The sequence below is a fragment of the Leptonychotes weddellii genome, chromosome 4, assembly GCF_054177405.1.
Source record: "Leptonychotes weddellii isolate Sample4059 chromosome 4, ASM5417740v2, whole genome shotgun sequence".
In the NCBI taxonomy this organism is placed as follows: Eukaryota; Metazoa; Chordata; class Mammalia; order Carnivora; family Phocidae; genus Leptonychotes; species Leptonychotes weddellii.
Window position 1 is genome coordinate 16,591,995 of NC_138372.1, and position 22,951 is coordinate 16,614,945.

The 22,951-nt window shown below is 51.4% G+C and overlaps 1 protein-coding gene across 1 annotated transcript; it reads right to left on the minus strand.

Annotated features, from left to right (window-relative positions):
• Positions 1 to 1,832: 1,832 nt before the first annotated feature.
• On the minus strand, positions 1,833 to 22,894 carry IL22RA1 (interleukin 22 receptor subunit alpha 1). The gene is made up of 7 exons (XM_081817748.1): positions 22,565 to 22,894; positions 18,001 to 18,133; positions 16,646 to 16,824; positions 14,844 to 15,019; positions 9,019 to 9,157; positions 4,839 to 4,960; positions 1,833 to 3,768 (listed from the first exon to the last, which is right to left on the minus strand). The coding sequence occupies exons 1-7, from the start codon at positions 22,605 to 22,607 to the stop codon at positions 2,818 to 2,820; spliced, it is 1,743 nt and encodes a 580-aa protein (XP_081673874.1). The 5' UTR covers positions 22,608 to 22,894; the 3' UTR covers positions 1,833 to 2,817.
• Between the last annotated feature and the right edge of the window lie 57 nt (positions 22,895 to 22,951).

Sequence of the window (22,951 nt, forward strand, 5' to 3'; positions counted from 1 at the left end):
GCCCCAAAGGTGTTTATTAGATATACAGATTCCCCAGGAGCCGCGGATGTAGCAAGCCTTGACGGGGCTGGGGAAGCTGCGTTGTTAATAAGTTCCCAGGGGATTCTCACGATGAGGCAAGTTTAGGAAACCAACTTGGGCAAGTAACCTCTCTGAGCCACATTTTCCTTCCTTGCAAAATGTCAATAATACAAAGTATCATGGCAGTTTACCAGGAGGATGAGTGGTCAAGTAAGTAAACCGCCAAGCGACATGGCTGAGCTCCTCCTTATTGCTGCTCATATGGCTCCCTGCCCCCACACCTGTTTGTTTACTCCAGGGCTGGGCTCTGCTGCGAAGACTCCTTGGCTGGGTGAGGTCGGCAGGCTGTGCAGATTCCTGGTAATGACGTCAGGGCCTAGGACACTCAGGGAGGCCAATGCCTCAGCCCAGCTCCAGGGGGCCTCAGACCCTTTGCCTTCTAGCTGCTTCCAGCCCTATGTGCGGGCCTGGGCTGCCTGCTTGGGAGGCCGGAGACCTGGGGCCTGCCCCTCAGCGGGGCCCGGGCAACCTGTGGAGGTTCACAGGGCTCAGAGCCATTCCTCTCTCTCCTCAGGCACTCAGACTCCACCCTCGGAGGGTCATGGAGTAGTTGGGACATCTGTTTGTCACCCCGAGGAGCTTAGAGAGCTTCACAGCCCTTTTATGGCCTTAAAAAAACATATCTCTGTGACTCCCTGTCCCACTTAGCTGGTGAGAACAGTCCGGCTGTTAAGTTGTTTCTCATTATTGAACAAGGTGAAGATAGTCAACCTTTGGCCAAGTTCACCCCAAGTGACAGGAAGCAGACTTGTTTGCAGTTGGGGGGAGGGGAGTAATCATGGGGGCCACTTAGTGGCTGCTGAGAGAGCGGGCCGAGGAGGTCAGGAGGGTGGCCCACCCCTCTGTTATGGAGAGATTGGGTCTGGACCAGTGACCCTGAAGAGATGTTAACTATTAATGACAAACAGATAAGAACACCACCAGCTGGTGCTGTGTTGTGGGGGTGGGGGGGAAGAGGAGGGAGACACATCTGGGTGCAGAGAACGGAGGACATTGTATACTCGGGAAGGTCATGCTGAGGCAAGACTTTGATCCTGCTTCTCAGAAATGTTCAGAACAGGCTTTGGGACAACAGGGTGATGACAGGACCTGGCCCCTTAAGGACCCCATCGGGGGCCCCCTTCCTTACGCCCCCTCCGTCTCATCTCTGAGAATCCACACCAGTGTGGGAAGCTCCTCCTCATGATGAGGACAGAGATGCTGGGTTTGAGCTCCAGCCGTGTCCCGGCTTCAGTGGGGGGCCCCGAGCTGGGTGCCTTCTCCTCTCTGGACCTTGGTTATCTCATCCTAGGGTCACCTGAGAGGCGAATGATACAAAGGGCGGGCCAGCACGCTACAAGCACGAGCAAGGAGCCATTTCCTTATGGAGCAGCGGCCCCAGGGGCAGAAGGGCAAGCGAGTGAGCACCAAGCACCAAGCACTGTGAGCACCGAGCACTGAGCTCCTCACTGGTTCTGCTGAGGTGTGGGGGAGGAGACCTTCTGGGAATGCCACCGCACTCCCAAACAACTTCCCTCTGCAACCTCAGGGACAAGGCTCCATTTGTCTTTGGACCCTGTTTCCAGAAGGCCCTGCCATCCCTCCACCTCCCCCAGGTAGTCCAGCCCCTCTGGCCTGGCCTAGAGCAATTCTGAGAAAATCAGGATAATTCGAGCCCATGAGAAAACGCCCCATGTGAAGCCACCCTGAACTGGGGGAGTGGGTCACTCACTGTGCAGCCCGATTACAAAAAAATCACAACAGGATGTAGCTACCATTGACTGGGCACTGCCCATGTGCCAGGCACTACTAAGTACTTTATAGATATTATTCATGTCATCCTCACCACAACCCCGTGGAGTCCGTGTTACAATCCCCATTTTACAGATGAAGAAACTGATGTTTTGAGCAGTGGCTCATTTGCTTGACGTCATACAGCTGGTAAGTGGTAAGGCAGAAATTTCAACCCAGATGAGCTGAGCCCAAGGCTGAGTTTTCAAAGTTGTGAAGCGCGTGCTCTTTCTTGTGGGCCACATGGACCCCCGTTCCTTAGGAACCCCGCTCTCAGGAGAGGGTCTGCAGCTTCTGCTGGCAGAAAAGGCTTGTGTGTTCTCCCTCACGGGAGGACCTGCGTTTCACCCGCGGTCAAGCCTCTAGCAGAGGAGAGACGTTGAGATGGTGTGATTTCTGACAGCGGCTTGGGTGGACTTGAGCCCCAGGCCACACCCCTCTCTGGAGTCTTGCCGTCGCGCTACCTCTGACCTTGGCAGAAGTGCAGGTTGTTCTGGTTTGGCCCAGGCTGCTGTGAGGCGTCCTTTCCAGGCTCCATTTCTCAGGATATGGGAACCACAGAGGAGGTAGAGACCTCACTCTCTGTCGAACTAGATCATGAAACTGGCCAGGAGTGGGGTGGAGAACTTTGTGTCCAGCATCTCAGAAGCTGGGGGAGCTGGATCCCGTGAAGTCTCCCTGCATTAACTCCCGGCACTTGACTATCCCCTCCTGCCCCGCAGAGCTCATTTGCACATGACGCACACCCGGAACTCCTCTGGCTGGAGTCCTCATCATGCCGTTTTGCTCCAACCATAGCTCAGCCGTGGCAGGGGCCCCCGGTCCCTCTTTCCTTTGGTTCTTTCAAGGGAACTCCCCTGAGGCGGGGAGTTCTTCACCGCCCCCCCCCAGATGTGGGAGCGATGGCCAACGATGTGAGCTTGGGTGGGGATGAGGAGGAAGCCCCAGGCTTGCCCTGTTCTCTGCTCAGGCCTCCCACTGCACGGTCAGGGCCAGGCCTCTGAAGAGAGAATCCAGTTCTGTGGCCTGCTCCAGGTCTGAGGCCTGAGAGGCTGGGCTCAGGGCCTCCATCTCAGACATGGGACCCTCGTCCCTGGGACACACGAGGGACTCCAACAGGCCCCAGGGACTTGGTTCCTGGTCTGTGGGGGAACATGAGAGGGAAGGAGTGTGCAAAGGGAGGGATACCGGGTGGCCCTCGATCTGGACAGAAGAGAGGAGGGGGAGCTGATCCTTTAGGCACGATGGTGTCCCTGGTTCCCCTCTGTGTAGCACACTGGGGTCAGGTACTCTGTCCGTGTGAACTCCCAGATGCTGCTGGAAGAAATTTGCTTCTTGGGGGTCCTCCATATCCAAGGAGGTCACCCCTTGCAGAGAAAGGCCATCTGGGATATAGGTTCCAGCTGGTGCCTTTTTCTGGAGCTGACCTTTAGTCCTGAGGTGTTTGGGACTCGAGAGTGTCACAGGTGGGGAGTCTCTGCCAGAGCCTTCCCCACAGGTCCCATAGGAAGGCCAGCAGTCTGGAGTGGTCTGAGGGGTATAGGAGGAAGGCTGGACCTCAGACATGGCCTGTGCAGTGTAGAATGGAGGTTTAGCTTCGGGGGTTACTTGAGGTGCATAGGAGGGGCGCCTGACTTCGGGGGCAGCCTGGGGTGCGTAGGACAGTGGGGAGAGCGTCTGGTGAGGTGGCACTCCAGAGGGCCGGAGGATGGAGATGTCTGGCTGCCCGAGATAGGCGATCTCAGACAGGCTGTGCAGTGGTGGGGCTTCCGGGGGCTCCCTGGGCCCGGAGACCCTGACTTGGGAGTACTGGACGGGCTGGGCCAGACTGCTGGGGCTGCTCAGGTCAAAGACAGGGATCAGCACGTGCTCCTGGATGAACCTCAGAGGCTGGAAGGTCAGTACTCGCTGGACATTCTGTGCAGGACAGCAACAGTCCACCCGTTAGAGCACGTTCTAAGCTCCCTGAGGGGGCCGTGGATGGTTGGGGTCCTCCATGGGGAGGTGGAGGGGAGGGGGTAGACCACTTAGAGGACTTTTCAAAATGCACATGCCGCACATCCCCTTGGCTTTCCAGAGATTCCTCTAAGTCCTGGGCCTCCCTGAAGGGACAGGGCTCCCAGCCCTTTAGGTGAGAGCCACTTCTAAAGTCTGGGTTATCCCCAGGACAGAGATTTAGCCTGTGGCTTCTCTAGAAGGTAGATAATCCAGGAAGTAGATGACTCAGGTTGGAGGTTGCCTTGGGCTACGCTCTCGAGGTGGTGGCCCACATTGCTCCTCACTCACGGACCCTTAAGAGCCCGATGGAGGGGGCCGGGTGTGAAAGGATAGGGGTTATGGGGAAGCTGGGAGAGTTTTATAAGAAATGGTTCATGCGGGCTTTGACATTGAGCTAAATGCCCTCAGACTCCCCTGTCCCTCACACAGTAAACAAGAGCCAGCTCCTAGAGCCCCAGACCGGTCAGATCAGGCCTCTGCAGCAGCAGACCCTGCTCCTTTAGCACTGAGCCAGGGCTGGCCGCCATATTGGGGCTGCCAGTGGGACTTGGGAGGTTTTATACAGGGCTTAGAGGACCTGGCAACACTGGCCCGCGTTCTCAGGCGGCAGTACTTGGCTGCCCATATCGACAGGGCGTGAGCCCCAGGGCTCCCCATAGCGCCCACCCCTCCTCGGCCCCTTGCAGAGGCCTGTGGTCTCAGGTCCTATGTTACCTGCCTGGACACGGATGCTTTCAGGTTGCGTGGGTTTCTATTCCAAGCCCACTATTCCGGTCATCTACCCTTCTCCGATACACCCTGCTGGGCCATGTCTTTGTAGACTTTAGGTTGGAGAGGAGAAACGAGGCCTAATTTTCTGCACTGTGTGCTTATCCCTGCCCTTCAGGAAGAGCCAGGGGTCCCTGGGCCCGTATCCCCTGCTGCTTTGGGGTTCTTCACCCCCCCCCACCCCCGGATCTCTCTCTCCTCCCCCAGGTGCAACTGCTCACCAGGGAGTTGGGAGGCGGAGGCGGCTTGGTGACGTATCTGTAGCTCAGGTAGCAGAGCCCGGCGACGAGGAAGCCCATGGAGAACAGGAAGGCGCCTGAGAAGGAGTATGTCCACATCCGATCTGGGGGAGCACAGGGGCCAGAGCAGGGAGACTGAGGCCGGGATCCGGTCTGGGCCCAATCCCGTGTGGATGCTGTGGGCTGGGTGCTTTTCCTCCTTGCCCTCTCGGGCCAGGCTCGGGAAGGCCTCTCCTGCCCCCAGCATGGGCGGGGCTGGGTCAGGAGCACAAGTAGAGGGCCGCACACTAGACGGCTAAATTTCCAGGATTTATAAATCATATTCCTACACTCAGTAACATATGTTGTATGTTCCCGTCCTGACAAATATACTTTTCATCACAACCTGGAAGGCCAGGTTTGAGTTTTGAATTCTTGGACTCCTTGGGGTCTCATGCTGAAATGTGGAGGGGCAGGGAGAGCCTGCCACGGTCCCCTGGCCCACCGCAGCTCCATCCCTCTCTGCCCACCGTGCACATGCATGTGGACTCCCCGGCCCACACGGCCAAGTTCATCCATGCCCCTCAACACATAGCTGCCTACTGGCCACCCTTAGGACTGAGGCTCTGCGCATCAACAGAGGATCTCCTCTCTGGAGAAAGGATGCAAGGAACAGATCCGTTAGACTGGACACAGGCTCAGGGCATTTGTACAGGGAATTTCAGGGTCCCAGGTACCCAGAGTGTGGGCTAGAAGGGAGGTCACAGGCTCTAGGGGGACCTGTGCATTTGGACCTACAGACTCTTCTTCGTCGTGTGGGGAAGGCCGTGGCCAGAGCAAGGCCAGAGCAGAGCCTTCTAAACGGGCCTCTCTGGCCCTCCCTGGCAGGGGGCTCTGGGCGGAGGCAGAGGGAGGGAGGTGGCAATGGGAGGGGCCTGCCCCCCTACAAAGGTGACAGGCTGGGTGTTAGGAAGACCTTGCTTGGGATGGAGCCTGTGCGGCACCACCCTTTCTAAAGGGGAAGCAGAAGGACGACTAAGGGCTTTAGTGTGGAGCCTTCTCCCTGTGGTCCCGCACCCTCGGGACGGGCGCAGCCAGTTCTTGGCATGACACACTTCCTGTCACCAGCCCCAGTGGGACTGGGGGCGGGGGGGGGGCGGGTTAAGGAGGCCGTAGTTGGGATTTTTGCTAAAACTGGCGATTTGTGTTCTCCAGGGGTTTTGACTCTCCAGGCCACCCTCCTTCTGTTCCCCCAGGTGGCTTCAGCGTGGGGTGCTGATCACCGGCTGCCAGGGACCCTGGCAATTGCTGTGAACGCCGGGAATCTCTGGAGCCTCCACTTCCAGCCCGTGAGGCTTGGGCCTCCCTGGGTCAGCTTCCCACTTCAGTGATGCCCTGTCCCCCGTCACGTGATAGTCCCGTTGCTGCTCCAGGGAGAAGACGGGACCAGAATGCCTACTGGTGGGGGAACACCACCGCTCCTCTGGCGGGGTAGGACGGGGGCTTGGAACATTCCCATGTGCCATTTCACGCATGGGAAGGCAGGAGGAAGTAACGGAAACCACCCTGGACTGTGGGGTGTTAGAGGTCTGCCTCAGCCGCTAGCACGCTGAGAAGCCTTCTCTCTGCTGCACGACCGTCTCTGGGCTACTCCGTACTGAGAACAGTAGCCAGCAGTTATTAAGCTCCTACTGTTTGCCCTGTGTGGTGTGCTTTACCTCTGATATCGCACCAAACAGAGAGGGCCAGAGATGCTCCCTTCTCAGGAATAATGAAGCTGAGTGTCAGAGAGGCTAAGTGCCTTGACCAAGGTCACACAGCTACTCAGTGGGAAATAGGCTTGTCATGTACACCTACAAAGCTCTCCTCACAGGCACTGCACAAAGATGCCTTAGCTTCCTTATCTGTAAAAATTGGAAATGGGGTGAGAGTCCTTTCCAATATCAAGATACTGGGATGTTGCTCTGTGACCCTCCCAGACATCCTGAGAGGTAAAGTGGGAATTCTGGACTCCGGGGATAAGAACAGACCACAGCCTATGGGGTCAAGGGCAGGATCTATCACTCTGAAATGGAAATAAGAGGAATAAATGTGCAATAGAGAGGCCCAGCTGTAAACAAAATTGCAAGGTGCTGGCTTCAAGATCAGATGAACTAACTAGGTTCACCGACCAGCTATGTGGTTACTGGTGAGCTCTTTAGCCTCTCTGAGCCAGAGTTCCTCCTCTGTAAGATGTGGCTGAAGTTACCCAACCTGCAAGGTTGTTATAAAAATTCAGTGGGGGGCGCCTGGGTGGCTCAGTCGGTTAAGCGTCTGCCTTTGGCTCAGGTCATGATCCCAGGGTCCTGGGATTGAGCCCCGCATCAGGCTCCCTGCTCAGCGGGGAGCCTGCTTCTCCCTCTCTCTCTGCTGCTCCCCCTGCTTGTGCTCTATCCCTCTCTCTCTCAAATAAATAATAAAATCTTTTAAAAAAATAAATAAAAATTCAATGGGATAATATACGTAGAGCATTTAACCCAGTGCGTAGCAATGGAGTACTTAATAAACGGTAGGAATTGTTATTCATATACTTTATTTTTAAGGATGAGGTGCCTTCTATATGTCAGCAAGAACTAGCCAATAAGAGGTGTGATTATGTAAAAGCAGCTACAGTCTTAGGGAAAAAAAAGGTATCACATCATGAGCTAGATCACATAAGGACAAGCCAACAAAAGGATAAGGGTAGAGTGGTCTGCATGTTGTCAGATAGCAGGGGTGTGGGGCGAGGGGGCTAGCAATGGGCGAGATCTGTCTAGCCCACCCAGGGGAGAGGGTCACAAATCATATACAGGCTTCCAGCGTGGTGTCTATAAAGCCGGATTCCTTTTCCAGTTCTGCTCTCGCCAAGTTCTATTCTGGTCTCCCCAGGGGCGCTGTCCCCAGGAAGGGCATGCTGCTCTACCAGGCACTTCTTCCCCTGAAAATTAATGCACTGGGACTCGGCTGGAGAAATCAGTCTCTTGTGGGTTCTTGGGGTGACTGGTGAGTTGAGTTTCTGAACAACACCGAGGACCAGAACCTATGCGATGATTCTACCGAGGTGCAGTTTACCCTCGGGCCCAGCCTCTAGCGGCCACCTTGCCTCTGTTCATCAAAACAGAAATCACCTACTGACATCATTACTCTGAAGCTGATGACTAAGGAGGAGACTCTTTTTTCCAAATCCATCCAACCCACTACCATCACTTTCATCTTCTAAACTTGCAGCTCTGAGCATTACAACATTTCTATCTCTGTGAACATGAACACTAATAAAAATATCATGATGCTTAACATGAGAGTCGAGTTTCAGTGTGCTAGAGAAAGGGAGCATGGGGCACCATCTCCCTGGGCCGCTGACTCAAAATGATTTCTATAATAGCGCCGTGTTGAGAACATGGGCTCCTGAATTCAGCCTAATTCTATCCTTCGCCACCTGCATGCCCTTGTGCAAGTTACTTAACCACCCTGAATCTCGGTTTCCTCAGTAAAACAAAGTGATAATCGCACCTGTCTTGTAGATGGCTCATGAGGATTGTGCTTTGTGGTGCCTGGTCCCTGGTTAGGACTGCGGAAATGCTAGTTTTCAGGGCACCTGGGTGCCTCTGTCAGTTAAGTGCCTGCCTTAGGCTCGGATCATGATCTCAGGGTCCTGGGATCGAGCCCCACGTCGGGCTCTCTGTTAGGTGGCAAGTCTGCTTCTCCCTCTCCCTCTGTGCTCTCTCTCTCTCCCTCTCTCTCAAATAAATAAATAAAATCTTAAAAAAAATAAAAAACCCAAAAAGAAATGCTAGTTCTCATCACTGCTACTATTCTTTCACTTTGGAAGATACTGAGGGAAACTTTTATCTTCTCTGCTTTCCCTTCTGCAGATTATTTCCCAGGATATCTCCCCTGGGTTAATAAAGCGAATTTGCTTTGCTAGGGAACACAGGAAGCTGGCCAGGGAGAGGAAACCCAGCAGGCTGGAGGGGGGCATTAAACGTGTTTAATGATAACCCATCAGCTAACTCAATGATGGATTAACTAAGACGACTTCGGTAACACTAATAATCCTGCAGTTGTGTGAGCACCGCCAAACCTCACCTCGGTTACAGGGAAGAGAGCACAGAGACGAAATTTGAATTCAGGAGTCCCGCCTCCCTCTGGTTTCCGCTGAATTTACCTGGCAGCGTCTTCACTCGGCACACGTAGGGGGCGCTCTCTTTGGACCAGGTTGGAACAAAAATCATGATGGTCCCAAGGAACTCTGTGTCAGGGGTCAGGCCAGTGAACTCGTAGTCTCTCTGCTTCCCTCCAAGGTGCTGAATTTGACAGAGAAGCCAGAGTGACTCCTCTTAGGCACCAGTCGCCACCCGGAGCCCAAGCAAGCCTGTGCACACCTCTGCCTGGGTCGCAACACTCAGTACAATGGTGCCACCAGCTACCCAAACCAAGAACTGGTGGGTCAGTCCGTAATGCTCTGTTCCTCTTCCCCTACCCTCTGCGCCATCACCACCACCATCACCAACATCATCATTATCCCTCCTTCTAGTTTTTTTCCTCCTCCTCCTTCTTTATCCAACATCAAAAACCCTTGACTATCCATCCCTCTCTGGCCTTCCTCATCGCTTCTGCCTTAACTGGGCCTCAACACCTTGAGCATGGACCCTTGCAGTGGCTTCCTTATTGGTCACTTGTCTCTGGTTTTGTCCCTGTCCACCTCCATATTCATCCTGGTGCCCAAGTGATATTTCTAAAAGATCAGTATAATTCCAATGCTCCCCTATTTAAATATTTTTTTTTAAGATTTTATTTATTTATTTGAGAGACAGAGAGCATGAGAGGGAGGAGGGTCAGAGGGAGAAGCAGACTACCCGCCGAGCAGGGAGCCCGATGCGGGACTCGATCCTGGGGCTCCAGGATCACGACCTGAGCCGAAGGCAGTCGCTTAACCAACTGAGCCACCCAGGCGCCCCCCTATTTAAATATTTTGATGGCTCGGCCCATATCATGGGATAAAATCCCGGTCCCTGCCTCCCTGTCCACTTACCTCTCTCTATGGACCACCTGGCGCTTTGGGCTCCAGCAATGCCGAACACCTGCTCTTCCTACCACATCTTGCCCGCTGAAGCAAGACTTTGCTCCTTTGCAGTTGCTGATCCTTCTGCCGGAGCTCCTTTTTAAACTCTCGCCTTCTGGTGTGTCTCTAACCTCTTGACCTTGAACTCCTCCCTTGGCTGCCTTGTTCCACCATCTGGTTCTCATCCTACTTCTCATTGGTCTCAGGGCCTCAATTCTGTTGTTCTGCAAGATTTGCTCTTCATCCAGTTTTTTCTCTCTCCACTTACTCTCTCACTGAGTGCTCTTATCTGGACCCATGGCTCCTGAGATCACCAATGTGTAGAAAACTCCCAAACTTAGCAAGAGCTGTCAAGTTGGACGTGCACTTCCAGCTCGGTGTTGGATGGCACCTCGTGGGCAAGTCTAACTCAGCATGTCCAAACGTGCTGATCTCTTCCAGAAGTCTGGGTCCCGCTCCCTCCCAAACCCCAAACCTGCATCTGTGTGTGATTCCCTAGCTCTGTTCATAGTGTCTTTCTTGTTCCAGGATTCAAGACCCAGAGCTTGAAGCCATTTTTGACAAAGCCCCTCTCATATCCCTTGTTTCTAATTGGCCTTAAATGATCCATAAACCTTCCTTTAAAGGGCCAGAAGCTGTGTTCTTGGGTGTTCAAAAACTAAGAATTTTTCTTCTTTAGTTCTGTGCATTTCAGCTACGTCTTCCCCTTTCCAGGTACATGGAAGCCAGAGTTTAGGGTTATTTTTATTTTTCGAGGAGGGGTGTAAGTGGGTGAAGAAGTGTATAAACAGATTTTGCAACTTATTGTTTTGTGTAACTCATACGGTTGAAGGTGCACACGTTAAAAATCGTGTGACACAAGTCCAGCAGAGTTGCCAGGTCCCAAGATTCCTCCTTCCCCAGATGTTTTACTGCCTCTGGCCTGCTTCAGGCCCAGTGATTTCCAGCCCCTAACATTGCAGTAGGCCCTAACTTTCTACCCTGATCTCTCTTTCATTTTCACATTTGGCCTGTCTTCTTGTTGCTCCCGGCAATTTATAGCTTCTTTGGACCAACCTCCCTAAACCAACAATTATAAACTCTGGCCAAACCACCTGTCGGCATTGGAGAGCAAGCAAAAACAGGCAGATACCGGAGAAAGGAAGCAGGGAAATTCACTGGGTGAATTTCTCATCTTTTAAAATGTCTTTTAGCTTAAAAGCAGGCTTTCACCTTGTTTGATGGCTTAAACCTAAATAGAAACCTTGTAATCTTACTGGTATGAATAATGAGACAGAGTTCCGGGCAATCCTAACAGCTAGAAAGTGAGGGGAGAGATGGCAGATAGGAGAGATCCACAGAGACAGAGGCCCAAGTTCTGAGTATAAACTTGGCCCAAATCCCTGCCTGTCCCCTGAAGCGAGTAGGGCAAACTCCAAGCAGCCCAGGTAAAGGTGAAAGAATGGGACTGAGATTTTGGAGTTTGAAGTTCAGCCAAATTACCTGTCTGCTAAAACAAAACAAAACAAAACTCTTTGGAGGAATAGAACAGAATCCAGATTCCCTCCACTATACCATTCGCAACATCTAGGATACATTCTAAAATTGTTAGACATGCAAAGTAAGAAAAAACGTGATCCATATTCAGGAGAAAAGACAATCAATGGCGGCCTACTCTAAGATGACCAAAGTACTGGAATTAGCAGACAATGATTTTTCTCTCTCTCTTTTTAAGGTTTTATTTATTTATTTGAGAGAGAGTGAGATTAAGAGAGCAGAAGTGGGGGGAGTGGCAGAGGGAGCAGCAGGGGTAGGGAGAAGCAGGGAGCTCAGCAGGGAGCCCAGTGAGGGGCTTGATCCCGGGACCCTGAGATCATGACCTGACTGAAGGCAGAGGCTTAACTGCTTAACCTACCGAGCCACTCAGGCACCCCCAGACAATGATTTTCAAGCAGCTAGTATAAATATGGTCAAGGAAGCAAAAGAAAATGTGCTCATAATGAACGACTAGGAAATCTCACTAGGATGTAGAAACCAGGAAAATTGGAAACTTTAGAACTGAAAAATATAATATCTGAAATAAAAATCCCACTTGAATGGTCTTAGTAGCAGATTGGAGTTGAGAGAAGAGTCAGAGAACTTGAAAGCAGATTAATAGCATAAGGAGAATAGCAGTGATGGTCACACACAACTTTTTGCATGTACTAAAAACCATGGAGCTCTACACTTTAAAAGGGAGGATTTTATGGTATGTGAATTATATCTCAAAAAAAGGGCAGAGATGGGGGCCTGCGTGACTCAGTCATTAAGCATCTGCCTTCGGCTCAGGTCATGGTCCTGGGGTCCTGGGATCGAGCCCCGCATTGGGGTCCCTGCTCAGCAGGAAGCCTGCTTCTCCCTCTCCCACTTCCCCTGCTTGTGTTCCCTCTCTCGCCGTGTCTCTCTCTGTCAAATAAATAAATAAAATCTTTTAAAAAAAAGGGCAGAGATGTCAGAATGCTGTCTTCAAGAGATGCACTTTAAATATAAGACACAATTAGAGCGACAATAAATGGAGGTAAGAAGATATGCCAGGCAGGGATGCCTGGGTGGCTCAGTTGGTTAAGCGTCTGCCTTCGGCTCAGGTCATGATCTCAGGGTCCTGGGATTGAGCCCCACATCTGTCCGTTGGTGCCCCGCTCAGCAGGGAGTCTGCTTCTCCCTCTCCCTCTGCCCCGCACACCCCCGCTTGTGCTCTCTCCCTCTCACGCGCGTGCACCCTCTCTCAAATAAATAAATAAATATAGTCTGAAAAATAAAAAAAGACATACCAGGCAGACTGTAAGTGTGAGAAGGCTGGAGTAGCTCTATGAATAACATGTGAAGTAGACTTCAGTACAAAGAATAATACTAGAGAAAAAAAAAAACATTTCATAACGATAAAAGGGTCAATTTATCAGGAGGCTGTAATAGTTAGAAATGTGTATGTGTTTGAGAACAGAGTTTCAAAAGGCATGAAGCAAATCTGCAAAGAATTAGAGGGGAAAAGAGACAAATCCACAGTCCTAGTTGGAGATTTTAATACTCTCAGCAATGAAAAGAACGATAGCTCTTCCCCAAATCAGGAAAGATACAGAAGATCTGAGTCACACGATTAGCCACCTTTATCGAATAGTTATTTATAGAGCGCTCCACCAAACAACTGTAAGACACACTTTCTTTTCAGTGCACGTGGAACACTCACCAAGATGGGCCATAAATGTAGAACTGCAATCATGCAGAGTGTGTTCTCTGACCACAAACTGAATTAACTTGTAAATAAGATATTCCCTACTAAAGCCCAAATATTTACTAATAGACAGTGTGAAAGGGACTTGCCCTGCTCAGTAATTTCTAATTGCTCCCCTGACTATAGAGATAAATAGACCTTCCTCTGTCCACCACCCCAGACCGCTACCTCCCAGCCTGTCCACCCAGGCTTCCCTCCCTCGCCTCCCCTACGTCAGCGGGTCTCAAACGTCAGGGTGGGTAAGAAGCACTCCGGTTGCTGACTAAACACTCAGCCCCTAGAGATGCCACTGCAGAACTGCATTGAGTAGGTCGGAAGAAGGCCCAGGCACCTGCATTTTAAATAAATACTGCAGGAGATTCTGATGCCACTGGTTTGGGGCCATGTTTTGAGAAACTGTTCTGCATGAGAAACTGGTCTGCATGTCTCCATCCTGGGCAGTTTTGTGCTTTCCAGGAGGGTTTTAAGTTTTCCTGCTTCTCTCTCTGATCATGGTGGGGCAGTCTAGGCCAGGGAGCGAAAAATGTGGGCTGTGAACAGAGCTGGATCTGAATCTTGACTATGCTATCATTTGCTGAACAATCTTGAGTTAGTGCCTTAACCTCTCTGAGCCTCCGTTTTCTCGTTCAGAAGACGGATATGGTAGCCCCCACCTCATAGGGTTATGGTAAGGAATAAATGATGTAATAGGCCTGTATTACTTGACATGCCACAGAAGTTGGTATTGGCACCAGAACATTTTCTGATCTGGAAGCTTTTCCAGAACTCTGAGCTGCCATCTCCCCTCCCACCTCCCTGCCCCTACTCCACGCCACACAGTACCTTATTTTCCTCTATCTATAGCTATTTGAATTCTTGTTTTAGCTCCTTTCCCATCCACTAGATTATAAACACCTTGGGTGTGGGAATAGTCATTCAATGGAATTGCGGACTGTGGCATATGCTAGGGAGAAAACACATATTTCCTGTATACAAAAGAAATACCTTGTATAACATTTGGCCATTTATGCCCTTGCCTTCCACCTTTCATTGTTAGTGATCTTAAGACTGCCTGTATCCAGTTCCTGCCAATGGTGAAGACCCAGCAAAAAGAACTGTAGCAGTAGAAATAGATTTCAGCATTTTCCAAAGTGGACATCTGAAGATGTTAGTAGAAGTTGCTCTCCAGGGTATTATAAGGTATTAGGCAAAAAAAAAAAAAGTTAAAAAATTATGCAAAATAATGGGGCGCCTGGGTGGCTCAGTCGTTAAGCGTCTGCCTTCGGCTCGGGTCATGATCCCAGGGTCCTGGGATGGAGTCCCGCATCGGGCTCCCTGCTCGGCGGGAAGCCTGCTTCTCCCTCTCCCACGCCCCCTGCTTGTATTCCTGCCCTTGCTATCTCTGTCTCTGTCAAATAAATGAAATCTTTAAAAAAAATTATGCAAAATAAAAGGAGTCTCTCTGGTCAAGAAATTTGAGAGAAGTCGTATTCAATAAATTGAAACTGGAGTCTTGGCTTTGCAGGACTTGTCAGAGACTTTAGCAGGCTCTTGTCTGTGTGATCTACAAGAGGGAGGGCTGTGTTTTGGAAAATGCTAATTTACATAAAACATCTCCTTTCTACTTGAAGCAATGCAGATCTAATCGACAGGGAAATGAGTTTCCCAGGCAGGGAAGGACCAGGGAGGCACATATATTTACCATTTGGTAGGTGTGGTTGACCTGGAGCTCTAAGCGGTAGAATAGGTCAGAGAAGACATCCTCCAGGCTAAGCCGGTGGCCATCCCCTGCGCGGATAGGCGTGGAGGTGGGATGGACGATCATCTGGATGGATCTCACCTTGGGGATACAGGTCACATCAGGTGGTTTGATGGTAGCTGGGAAAGGGAGAGAGAAAAGCAAAAAGAAAAGACTAGAATCAGCCAGCAGTGTTTGAGGTTGCCCCGGACCAGGGGACATGACTGACTGCCTCCCCTCTCCTCCCACCCAACCCCAGCTATGCTTCTGAAAACAACAGCTAAACAAACAGGTGAAAAGAGAAAAGTGCTTCAAGCAACCGGTGTTTGGGTTTAAGGCTGGCACAGGGGTGCCCAAGGGTGAGTGGGCAGAACCCAGGGAGAGGGGCACTGGCCTCCTAGATTAACGGTGCCCTTGTCCCTGCCTCCACAATCCCCACCTTGAGTCTGCCCAGAGCTCCCTTTTCCTTGGTCTATTGGCAGTGACAGCTTTGGAGACTGAGGGTTCAGCTATATAAACTAAGTAATGTTCGAGGTGCCTCAAATTATTGATATGGCCTCAAAGGCCAGGTCTGAGACTTCAATCTCTCTCCAGATGTGATTTTCTGAATAACCAAATAACCTTTACTGGTTTACAGACCCTTTTAGGAATTTGATGAATGCTACGGATCTTCTCTCCCCCAAAATGTACATATACAAAAATTTTGCACTCAATTTCGGGGATTCATGAGCCCTACTCCCCCTGAAGCAAGTTTATAAAAATCCCTCAAGGGTCCACTGACCTCCGAATTGAAAACATCGGAGCTAGAAGAATGTTCACTTCGGTTTTGTTTATAAAATTGAAAAACTGAGTTAAAAGTCCTCAAAAAGGGAATTGGGGAAGTAAATTAAGACTACCTCCATAGAACAGATCATTTTGCAGCCGTGAAATGTCATGCTGTGGAAAAGTACTTAATGACGTGGGCAAATGTTCCTGAGGGCATTATATCAAAAGCAACCAGCCAACCAGGTCACAAAAGAGTAGAGACAGTTGCTAGTAACCATGATTATGTTTAAGTGTTCAGGTTATTTTGGACTTCTTTTATTTTTCTTTGTGCATTTCTATATTTTCCAGACATGTATTAATTGAATAAGCCAAGAAAAAAATAACTCATTTAATTTTATTTTTTCTTTTCTTAGAAAACCACGTGGCTGTGAAGTCCATTGGTGAACATCACCACCTACTCAGCTTGTGTGGGGAGTTTGGCAACTCATATTCATTCATTCATCAATTACGTAGTGGGCATCTCCTCCATGCCAGGCCCTACGCGAGGGACTGAGAATGCGGGATTCCACGCCCCCGCCCGGAGGCAGGTGGGATACAGGCCGGCAGATGCCCTCACTGTGGATGGTGATAGGAGCTACGAAGACAATGAACAGTTGACCGTGACAGAGAGTAGCAGATGGTGACATCGTGAAATGAGGTCGCTGGGGCCGAGAGCGGGGACTCCCCCTTAGGAGGTGATGTGGAAGCCCAGACCAAGACTGAGGATTGGAAAAGAGTCAGGGCTGGAGTAGGGCACTGAGTTAGGAGCCCTTGGCTGGAGTCGAGAGGCCAGAGGAAGGTGAACTGACCTCGGGAGGCCGGGATGGAACTGGAGAAAGACCAGCTGCGCACGGGATGCTCTCTAGTGGGGGCGACCTTCCCTGAAAGCCTCATCTCGAACTGCCCCCTGCCCTTCCGGGCCTCCCCCCGCCCCTCCCCTGCAGTGAGGGGCGCCCACTCACTGTGTTGCAGTGAGCTGAACCGGTCGGTCATCTTGGTGGCTGACCGGCCTCCTGCGCTGAGGGCAGTTACACGGGCGTAATAGAACTCCATGAAGTTGCCCGTCTCCATGGTCAGGTTGCAGGATTTCCGGGTGATCCGCTGGCAGCCCTCCTTCGCCAGCCACTCTCTCTCTCCGTACCTGTAGGCATGGGAGGGGCCAGAGCACACCTTGAATGATTGAGCCTGGCACTGGGCCTGTGGTTTATTAATAATGATAATGATATCTAATATTTTTTTTATTTTTATTTTTAAAGATTTTATTTATTTATTTGAGAGAGAGAGAGAGAATGAGAGAGAGAGCATGAGGGGGGGAGGGTCAGAGGGAGAAGCAGACTCCCCGCCGAGCAGGGAGCCTGATGTGGGACTCGATCCCGGGACTCCAGAATCATGACCTGAGCAGAAGGCAGTCGCTTAACCAACTGAGCCACCCAGGCGCCCCACGATATCTAATATTTACTTAGCATATTCTGTGTCCCAGGCCCCTTATGTGGCTGATCTGTTAGTCCTCACAATGATCCCGTGAGGTTCAGACATGGTTCTCCTTCCTTTTCGAATAAGGAAGCTGAGGCTTAAAGAGGTAAAATTTGGGCAGGTGTTTGGAGCATGCATTTGGGGAGCCGGGACTTGAACCTAGCCAGTCTGAGTTCACATTCTGGGCCCATCGTTACCATAAGACTTTGAGGCAGGCACTGTTACACCTATTTTACAGATGAGGGAACTGAGGCTCAGAGAGGGGAAGTGACTTGCCATGGGATGAAGTGGCAGGACCAGCGATGGAACCCAGGTTTGCAGACCCCTCAGCCCATGCCAACCTCTTCCTCTGCGTAGGAAGAGAGACGGGCAGGAATAGGGGCAGGGGCTTGAGGGGGTGGGCACGACTCTTTGTTGACCTAGTCTCCCCGATAATAATAAAACGATTTTATTACCTGCCAGGCACAAGCACTCGTGACTGTCTTGCTTAATCTACCTAACAGTCCTATGATGGAGGTACTCTTGCTGTCCTTACTTTATGGGTGGGGAAACTGAGGCTTGGCGAGATTACCCCATTGCCCCATGTTATAAAGGCCAGAGATGGCAGGTAAGCCTGGGCAGTCTGACTCCAGAGTTTGCACCTTTAACCATTATTTTATCCTCCCTTTGCAAAAGAAACCACAAAGGAGCAAAGCTCTGTCTGGCAGGAGTGGTGTAGGCTCTGTCACCTCAGACAGGGGGTGGGGGGTGGGGCGGGGCGTGGGGACATATGATAGAGGGGGGTTTTCTTGGAAGGGCTGGTTTCAGAGCAGAGTCCGAAAAGGTCATGTGGGGGGAAGCCTACTTTTTATACTCGACGCTGTAGACAATGTCTGGGGCGCTGTCCAGCCCGCTGTCCCACGTCAGGATGTTTTCGAAGTTGCTGGACTGGAATTTTACGTGCTGAAGAAGATCCGAGGTGTCCTCAGCAATGTGAGCTGTGGGAAGTGGGAGCAGGGTGAGCAGATGGGCACGAGGATCCTGCCCCCAGCCCACCAACGAGCCGTCCAATGAGGAGGGCAGTACCAGCACCCACTCACCAGAGACTGCAACTATCCCTGTCCCCCTTCGCTTCTTTTTAAATTTGTTATTGAGCTATAATTCGCAGCCTGTAAAATTCACCATTTTTTTTAAAGATTTTATTTATTTATTTGAGAGAGACAATGAGATAGAGAGAGCATGAGAGGGGGGAGGGTCAGAGGGAGAAGCAGACTCCCTGCTGAGCAGGGAGCCCGATGCGGGACTCGATCCCGGGACTCCAGGATCATGACCTGAGCTGAAGGCAGTCGCTTAACCAACTGAGCCACCCAGGTGCCCAAAATTCACCATTTTAATGCATGCAAATCGGGGGTTTCTGAGTATATTCACAAAGTTGTGAAACCATTACCACTCTCTAATTCCAGAGCGTTGTCATCATCCTAAAAAGGAACCCTGTGTCTGTTAAGAGTCCCTCTCCCTTCCTTCCTTCCCCCAGCCTGAAAGCAACCACTAAGCTGCTTTCTGGCTCTCTGGATCTTCCTATTCTGGACTTTTCATGTAAATACATCCTGCGTCCCCACGGCAGCGTGTGGGTGCTGCCTTTATTCCACGCCCCTGACGACACTTGTGACCATCTCTCCTTCACTTCTGGACATACCTGAAGTGGGCGTCCTCACCCACGGGATATTGGAAGGACGCTCAACTACACGTTGGCTGTTCAACTAAAACATCAAAGAATAACTTTCCCAGAGTCAGTAATTCCAGACAGGGCTGGAGAGGACGTTTGGGAGCTCCCGCCCCTTTGTTGGCTGAACCAGTCCCTGCCCGCCTGGCACCGGGAGGAAGGCAGAGCACAGACTTGCCCGGGGCAGGAGGTGCTGACGGAGGCCACATACGGGCAGGGCGACCCTGGGAAACCTGTTTTCTTCATCTCTAAGGTGGGGATGATTTGACTTACCTAAAGGCAAAGACTAATGACAAGAGCGGCCGCCGACACCTGTGAAATGTGTTTCAAGTGCCAGGCACTGGGCTAAGTCTCTTCACTAAACCCTCCTGACACCCGAGGAGGCAGTTACTATCATTACCCCCATTTTAGGGATAAGAGAAGCAGAGGCTCAGAGAGGTTTACCTGCCCAGTGTCTCGGTTAGTATGAGACAGAGCCTGCAGTACTCATCTTGGTGCTAGACTGGTCGTGGGGGAATACCATAGGGCGGGGAGGGGGCAGCAAAGACCAAAGCCCCAAGAAGAGGACCAGGGAGGGGCCACTCTCCCCGAAGCAATCTTGAACTACAAATGGAGCCTTTACTTACAAAACTCTTCTCTCAGCCCTCCCAGCTTGGTCTGTGGAAAGGAAGAGGGGTTGCAGGAAAATGGCGGCCAGAGCCGGCAGCTGGCTCTGAGCATGCTCAGAAGGGCCTGGTTGGCTGGGGTTGGAAATAAGCAGGTGCGCGGACCCAGTTGCGTCAAGGCCTTGGGGCCTTGTGTGCACATGTCTTTGATGTGTGTGTGCCTCGCTCCACCCCGGACATGGCCATGACCACCAACAGGCCCAAGGTGTAAGGAAGTGGACAGTTATTTATTCCCCACTCCAAGTCCACATACAATATTTCTGCAAGAGGGGTCCATGGGCTTAGGAGGCACCTGTGGGGATGGGGAAGAATATCTGGATAGCCCGACCCTGCTGTGCATCCACTGGTTAAACCTAAGGCCACATTCCTCTTTGAATCTGAGTTGGTCAGTCTCAACAGCTATAGAAATGTTTGTGTTCCAGGCTTCCTGGAGCTCCCAGAACAGGACCTGGGGAACTTGGGGGTTAGAGGGGGCGTGTCTTACTGCCTCTAGCCAATGTGATGGCTATGCTACTGAGCCCTGGGGTGTGGCCGACATCTTGTTTGGATTTGAGTCTGGGCAGAATTGGGGTCTGATCTGGAGGGAGTGGTCCTGGATTCAGGGCTGGGTCTTAAGATGAGGGAGGGAGTACACCTGAAGTCAGAACTGAATGGTAGCTTCTGGTGGGGTGATAAAGTTAGGGCAGGAGAGAGGGAGGGTGGGATTTGAGAGAAGGCCAGGGTCTATCTGGGGCTGGGCTTAACTACCGCTAAGTGGTGGGTTAGGGGCGGCATTGAGAAGGTTGCTGGTTGGGGTCAGTATCCTGGTGGGCTAGTTGTGATGGGAGAGCCTGGTGGCTGGGGCTGAGACATGCTCGGGAGGTAAGGGGCCCAGGCTGGGAGAAGGTTGGCACCGTTTTCCAGGAGGGAACTGAAGTTGGCTTCCAGAAATGAAGTGGGTGGACCTTGGATAGAGTCTTCTTTTAGGGGGCATTGAGGGCTAACAAGATCTCTCCCTTAGGATGCCTGGGTGGCTCAGTCGGTTAAGGATCTGACTCTTGATTTTGGCTCAGTTCATGATCTCAGGGTCCTGGGATCAAGCCCTACCTCGGGCTCTGTGCTCAGTACAGAATCTGCTTGGGATTCTCTTTCTCCCTCTGCCCCCTACCCCCTGCGCTTGAGCTCTCTCTCTCTAATAAATAAATAAAATCTTAAAAAAAAAAAATCTCTCCCTCTCCTGCCCTGCTCATTCCTTTCCCCCCTTAAAGCTATCACGTATTACTCAGCCTGCTTTGTTTCTGCACTTCCTGGGTGAAAGTCTACATTGTGAAATCCTGGGGACACATGTGTTGTCTAGAAACTGACAGACTGGTAGCCTCTATGAAAGAAAGTTTTCATATTTGCTTGAAAAAAACAATTTTATGTCAACAAGTTGGGAAACAAACAAAAATAATCCAAAATATTCTAGAATCAGCCTAAGAATGCTGGGGCAGAGGAGACCTGGGGTCCAGAAAACCTTCTCGGCTCTTAACAACTCCTAAGGTTGTTTCCCCTTGGTCCCCATCTGTGAGGGTCAAGAGCCTCTAAGACTTCCAACCAGAATGGAGTCTTTGGGGGATGCGGTGAGTCTTCCTCACTCATCAAGGGCCCAGTGCGATGGGAATGCCCAGCTTGATACCGGAGTTGAACAGACTGGAAGGGCCCAGGAAGCAGCTGGAAACACTGTGGATCCCACCAGCTGACACAGGGGACAGCAGCAGACGGGGCTGGGAAGCCTCAGCCCTTTATGGGCTTCATCCTGCACTTGAGCTAGAAGGGCCCTTGCAGAGGCTATCCCTCCCCGCTCTTCAGTCTGGACTATGCGTTCACTTCCTGCGAAAGTTCCCTGAATTTTATGAAACGTCTCGGGAGCAGAGAGCCAATCTGGGATCTCACATATCTGCCTGAAAGTTCTCTATAATTATAAATCAAGAAATCTACTTTATTGGATTTGGAAGCTATGCCCTTTAGTCCTGTTTTCAAAAGGGCCCTGATGTTTTAAGATCTTTTAATGCAGCAGACCTGGCCCTTCTGGCAGAAAATGCTCTGTTATTTTTAAAAATTTTTTTATTTCAATTAGATTTAATTAACATATACTATATTATTAATTTCAGAGGCAGAATTTAGTGATTCAGCCGTTGCATATAACACCCAGTGCTCATTACTTCAAGTGCCCTCCTTAATGTCCATCACCCAGTTACCCCATCCCCCACCCACCTTCCCGCCAAGCAACCCTCAGTTTGTTTCCTAGAGTTAATGCTCGTTTATTTATTTATTTTTAAAGATTTTATTTATTATTTGAGAGAGAGAGAGAGAGTGAGAGCGACACAAGCAGGGGGAGCAGCAGAAGGAATGGGAGAAGCAGACTCCCCACTGAGCAGGGTGCCCTATGCGGGGCTCGATCCCAGGACCCTGGAATCATGACCTGAGCCAAAGGCAGACTCTTAACCGACCGAGCCACCCAGGCGCCCCAATTAACGCTCTTTTAGATCTAGTGTGAGGGGTCAGAAGAGGCCCCCTTCGGGTCGTGGAGAGAAACAATGGCCGCACTCAAGGTTTGTCCGTCTGTCCTTCTCCCCACTCCCCTTGTTGGGCCAGTGCCGGCCAGAAGCAGAGGAAGGGATGGTACAACTATCAGAACTATTCGAGGGGTCCAAGGATGTCTGCCTCCCGCAAGCCAATTCTCCACCCACTGAGGTGAGGGCATCTGGTACCCCAGTTCAGACAGCTGGCTGCATCCCCGAGTCTTGAGGTTAGCTGAGTCTCCAGAAGAAGCCAGGTCTGAGGGACCCTTGCATCCTCCCCGATACCCTGATGTATTCCCCAATTCTCCAAGGAAACTTGTCACCCAGGGCAGCCCTGGTGGAGGAGAAACTGAAACTGGCCGTCCTGGGGCTGCATGTGTGTGTGTGTGTGTGTGTGTGTGCGCGCGCGCGCGCGCGCACACGCGGGCGTGTGGAACCCTGATCAACCCTCCCGGGCGTGGGGGTGGGGAGTGTGACCACAGGGCAATGGGCACTCACCTGCCAGGGATCCCGCGGCCAGGATGGTCAGTAGCGTCCTCATGGAGCCGGGCTCAGGGCCCTCTTTTGGCTTCGGCTCTGGGCTGAGCACGGATGGAGCGCTGGGACTCTTTGCCGCCTCCGCACCACCCGCTTGGCCAGGCCTCAGGGGCGGGGAAAGGAGGGGAGGGTGGGGCCTGAGCAGGGGAGCCAGGTGCAAAGGTGTCTGGTCTGTGTGCTTCGGAATTCCAAGTCCTGGGCAGGATCCAAGGGAGTTCCCTCCCCAGTTGCTGAAAACAGGAACAGTGACAGGCCAGCTTGTTTATCTGGTCTGGTGGCTGGTTCAACCCAAGACTTCTTCAGTGCTTTATCAGGAAGCTCAGAGGCAAAAAAAAAAAAGGGCAAAAA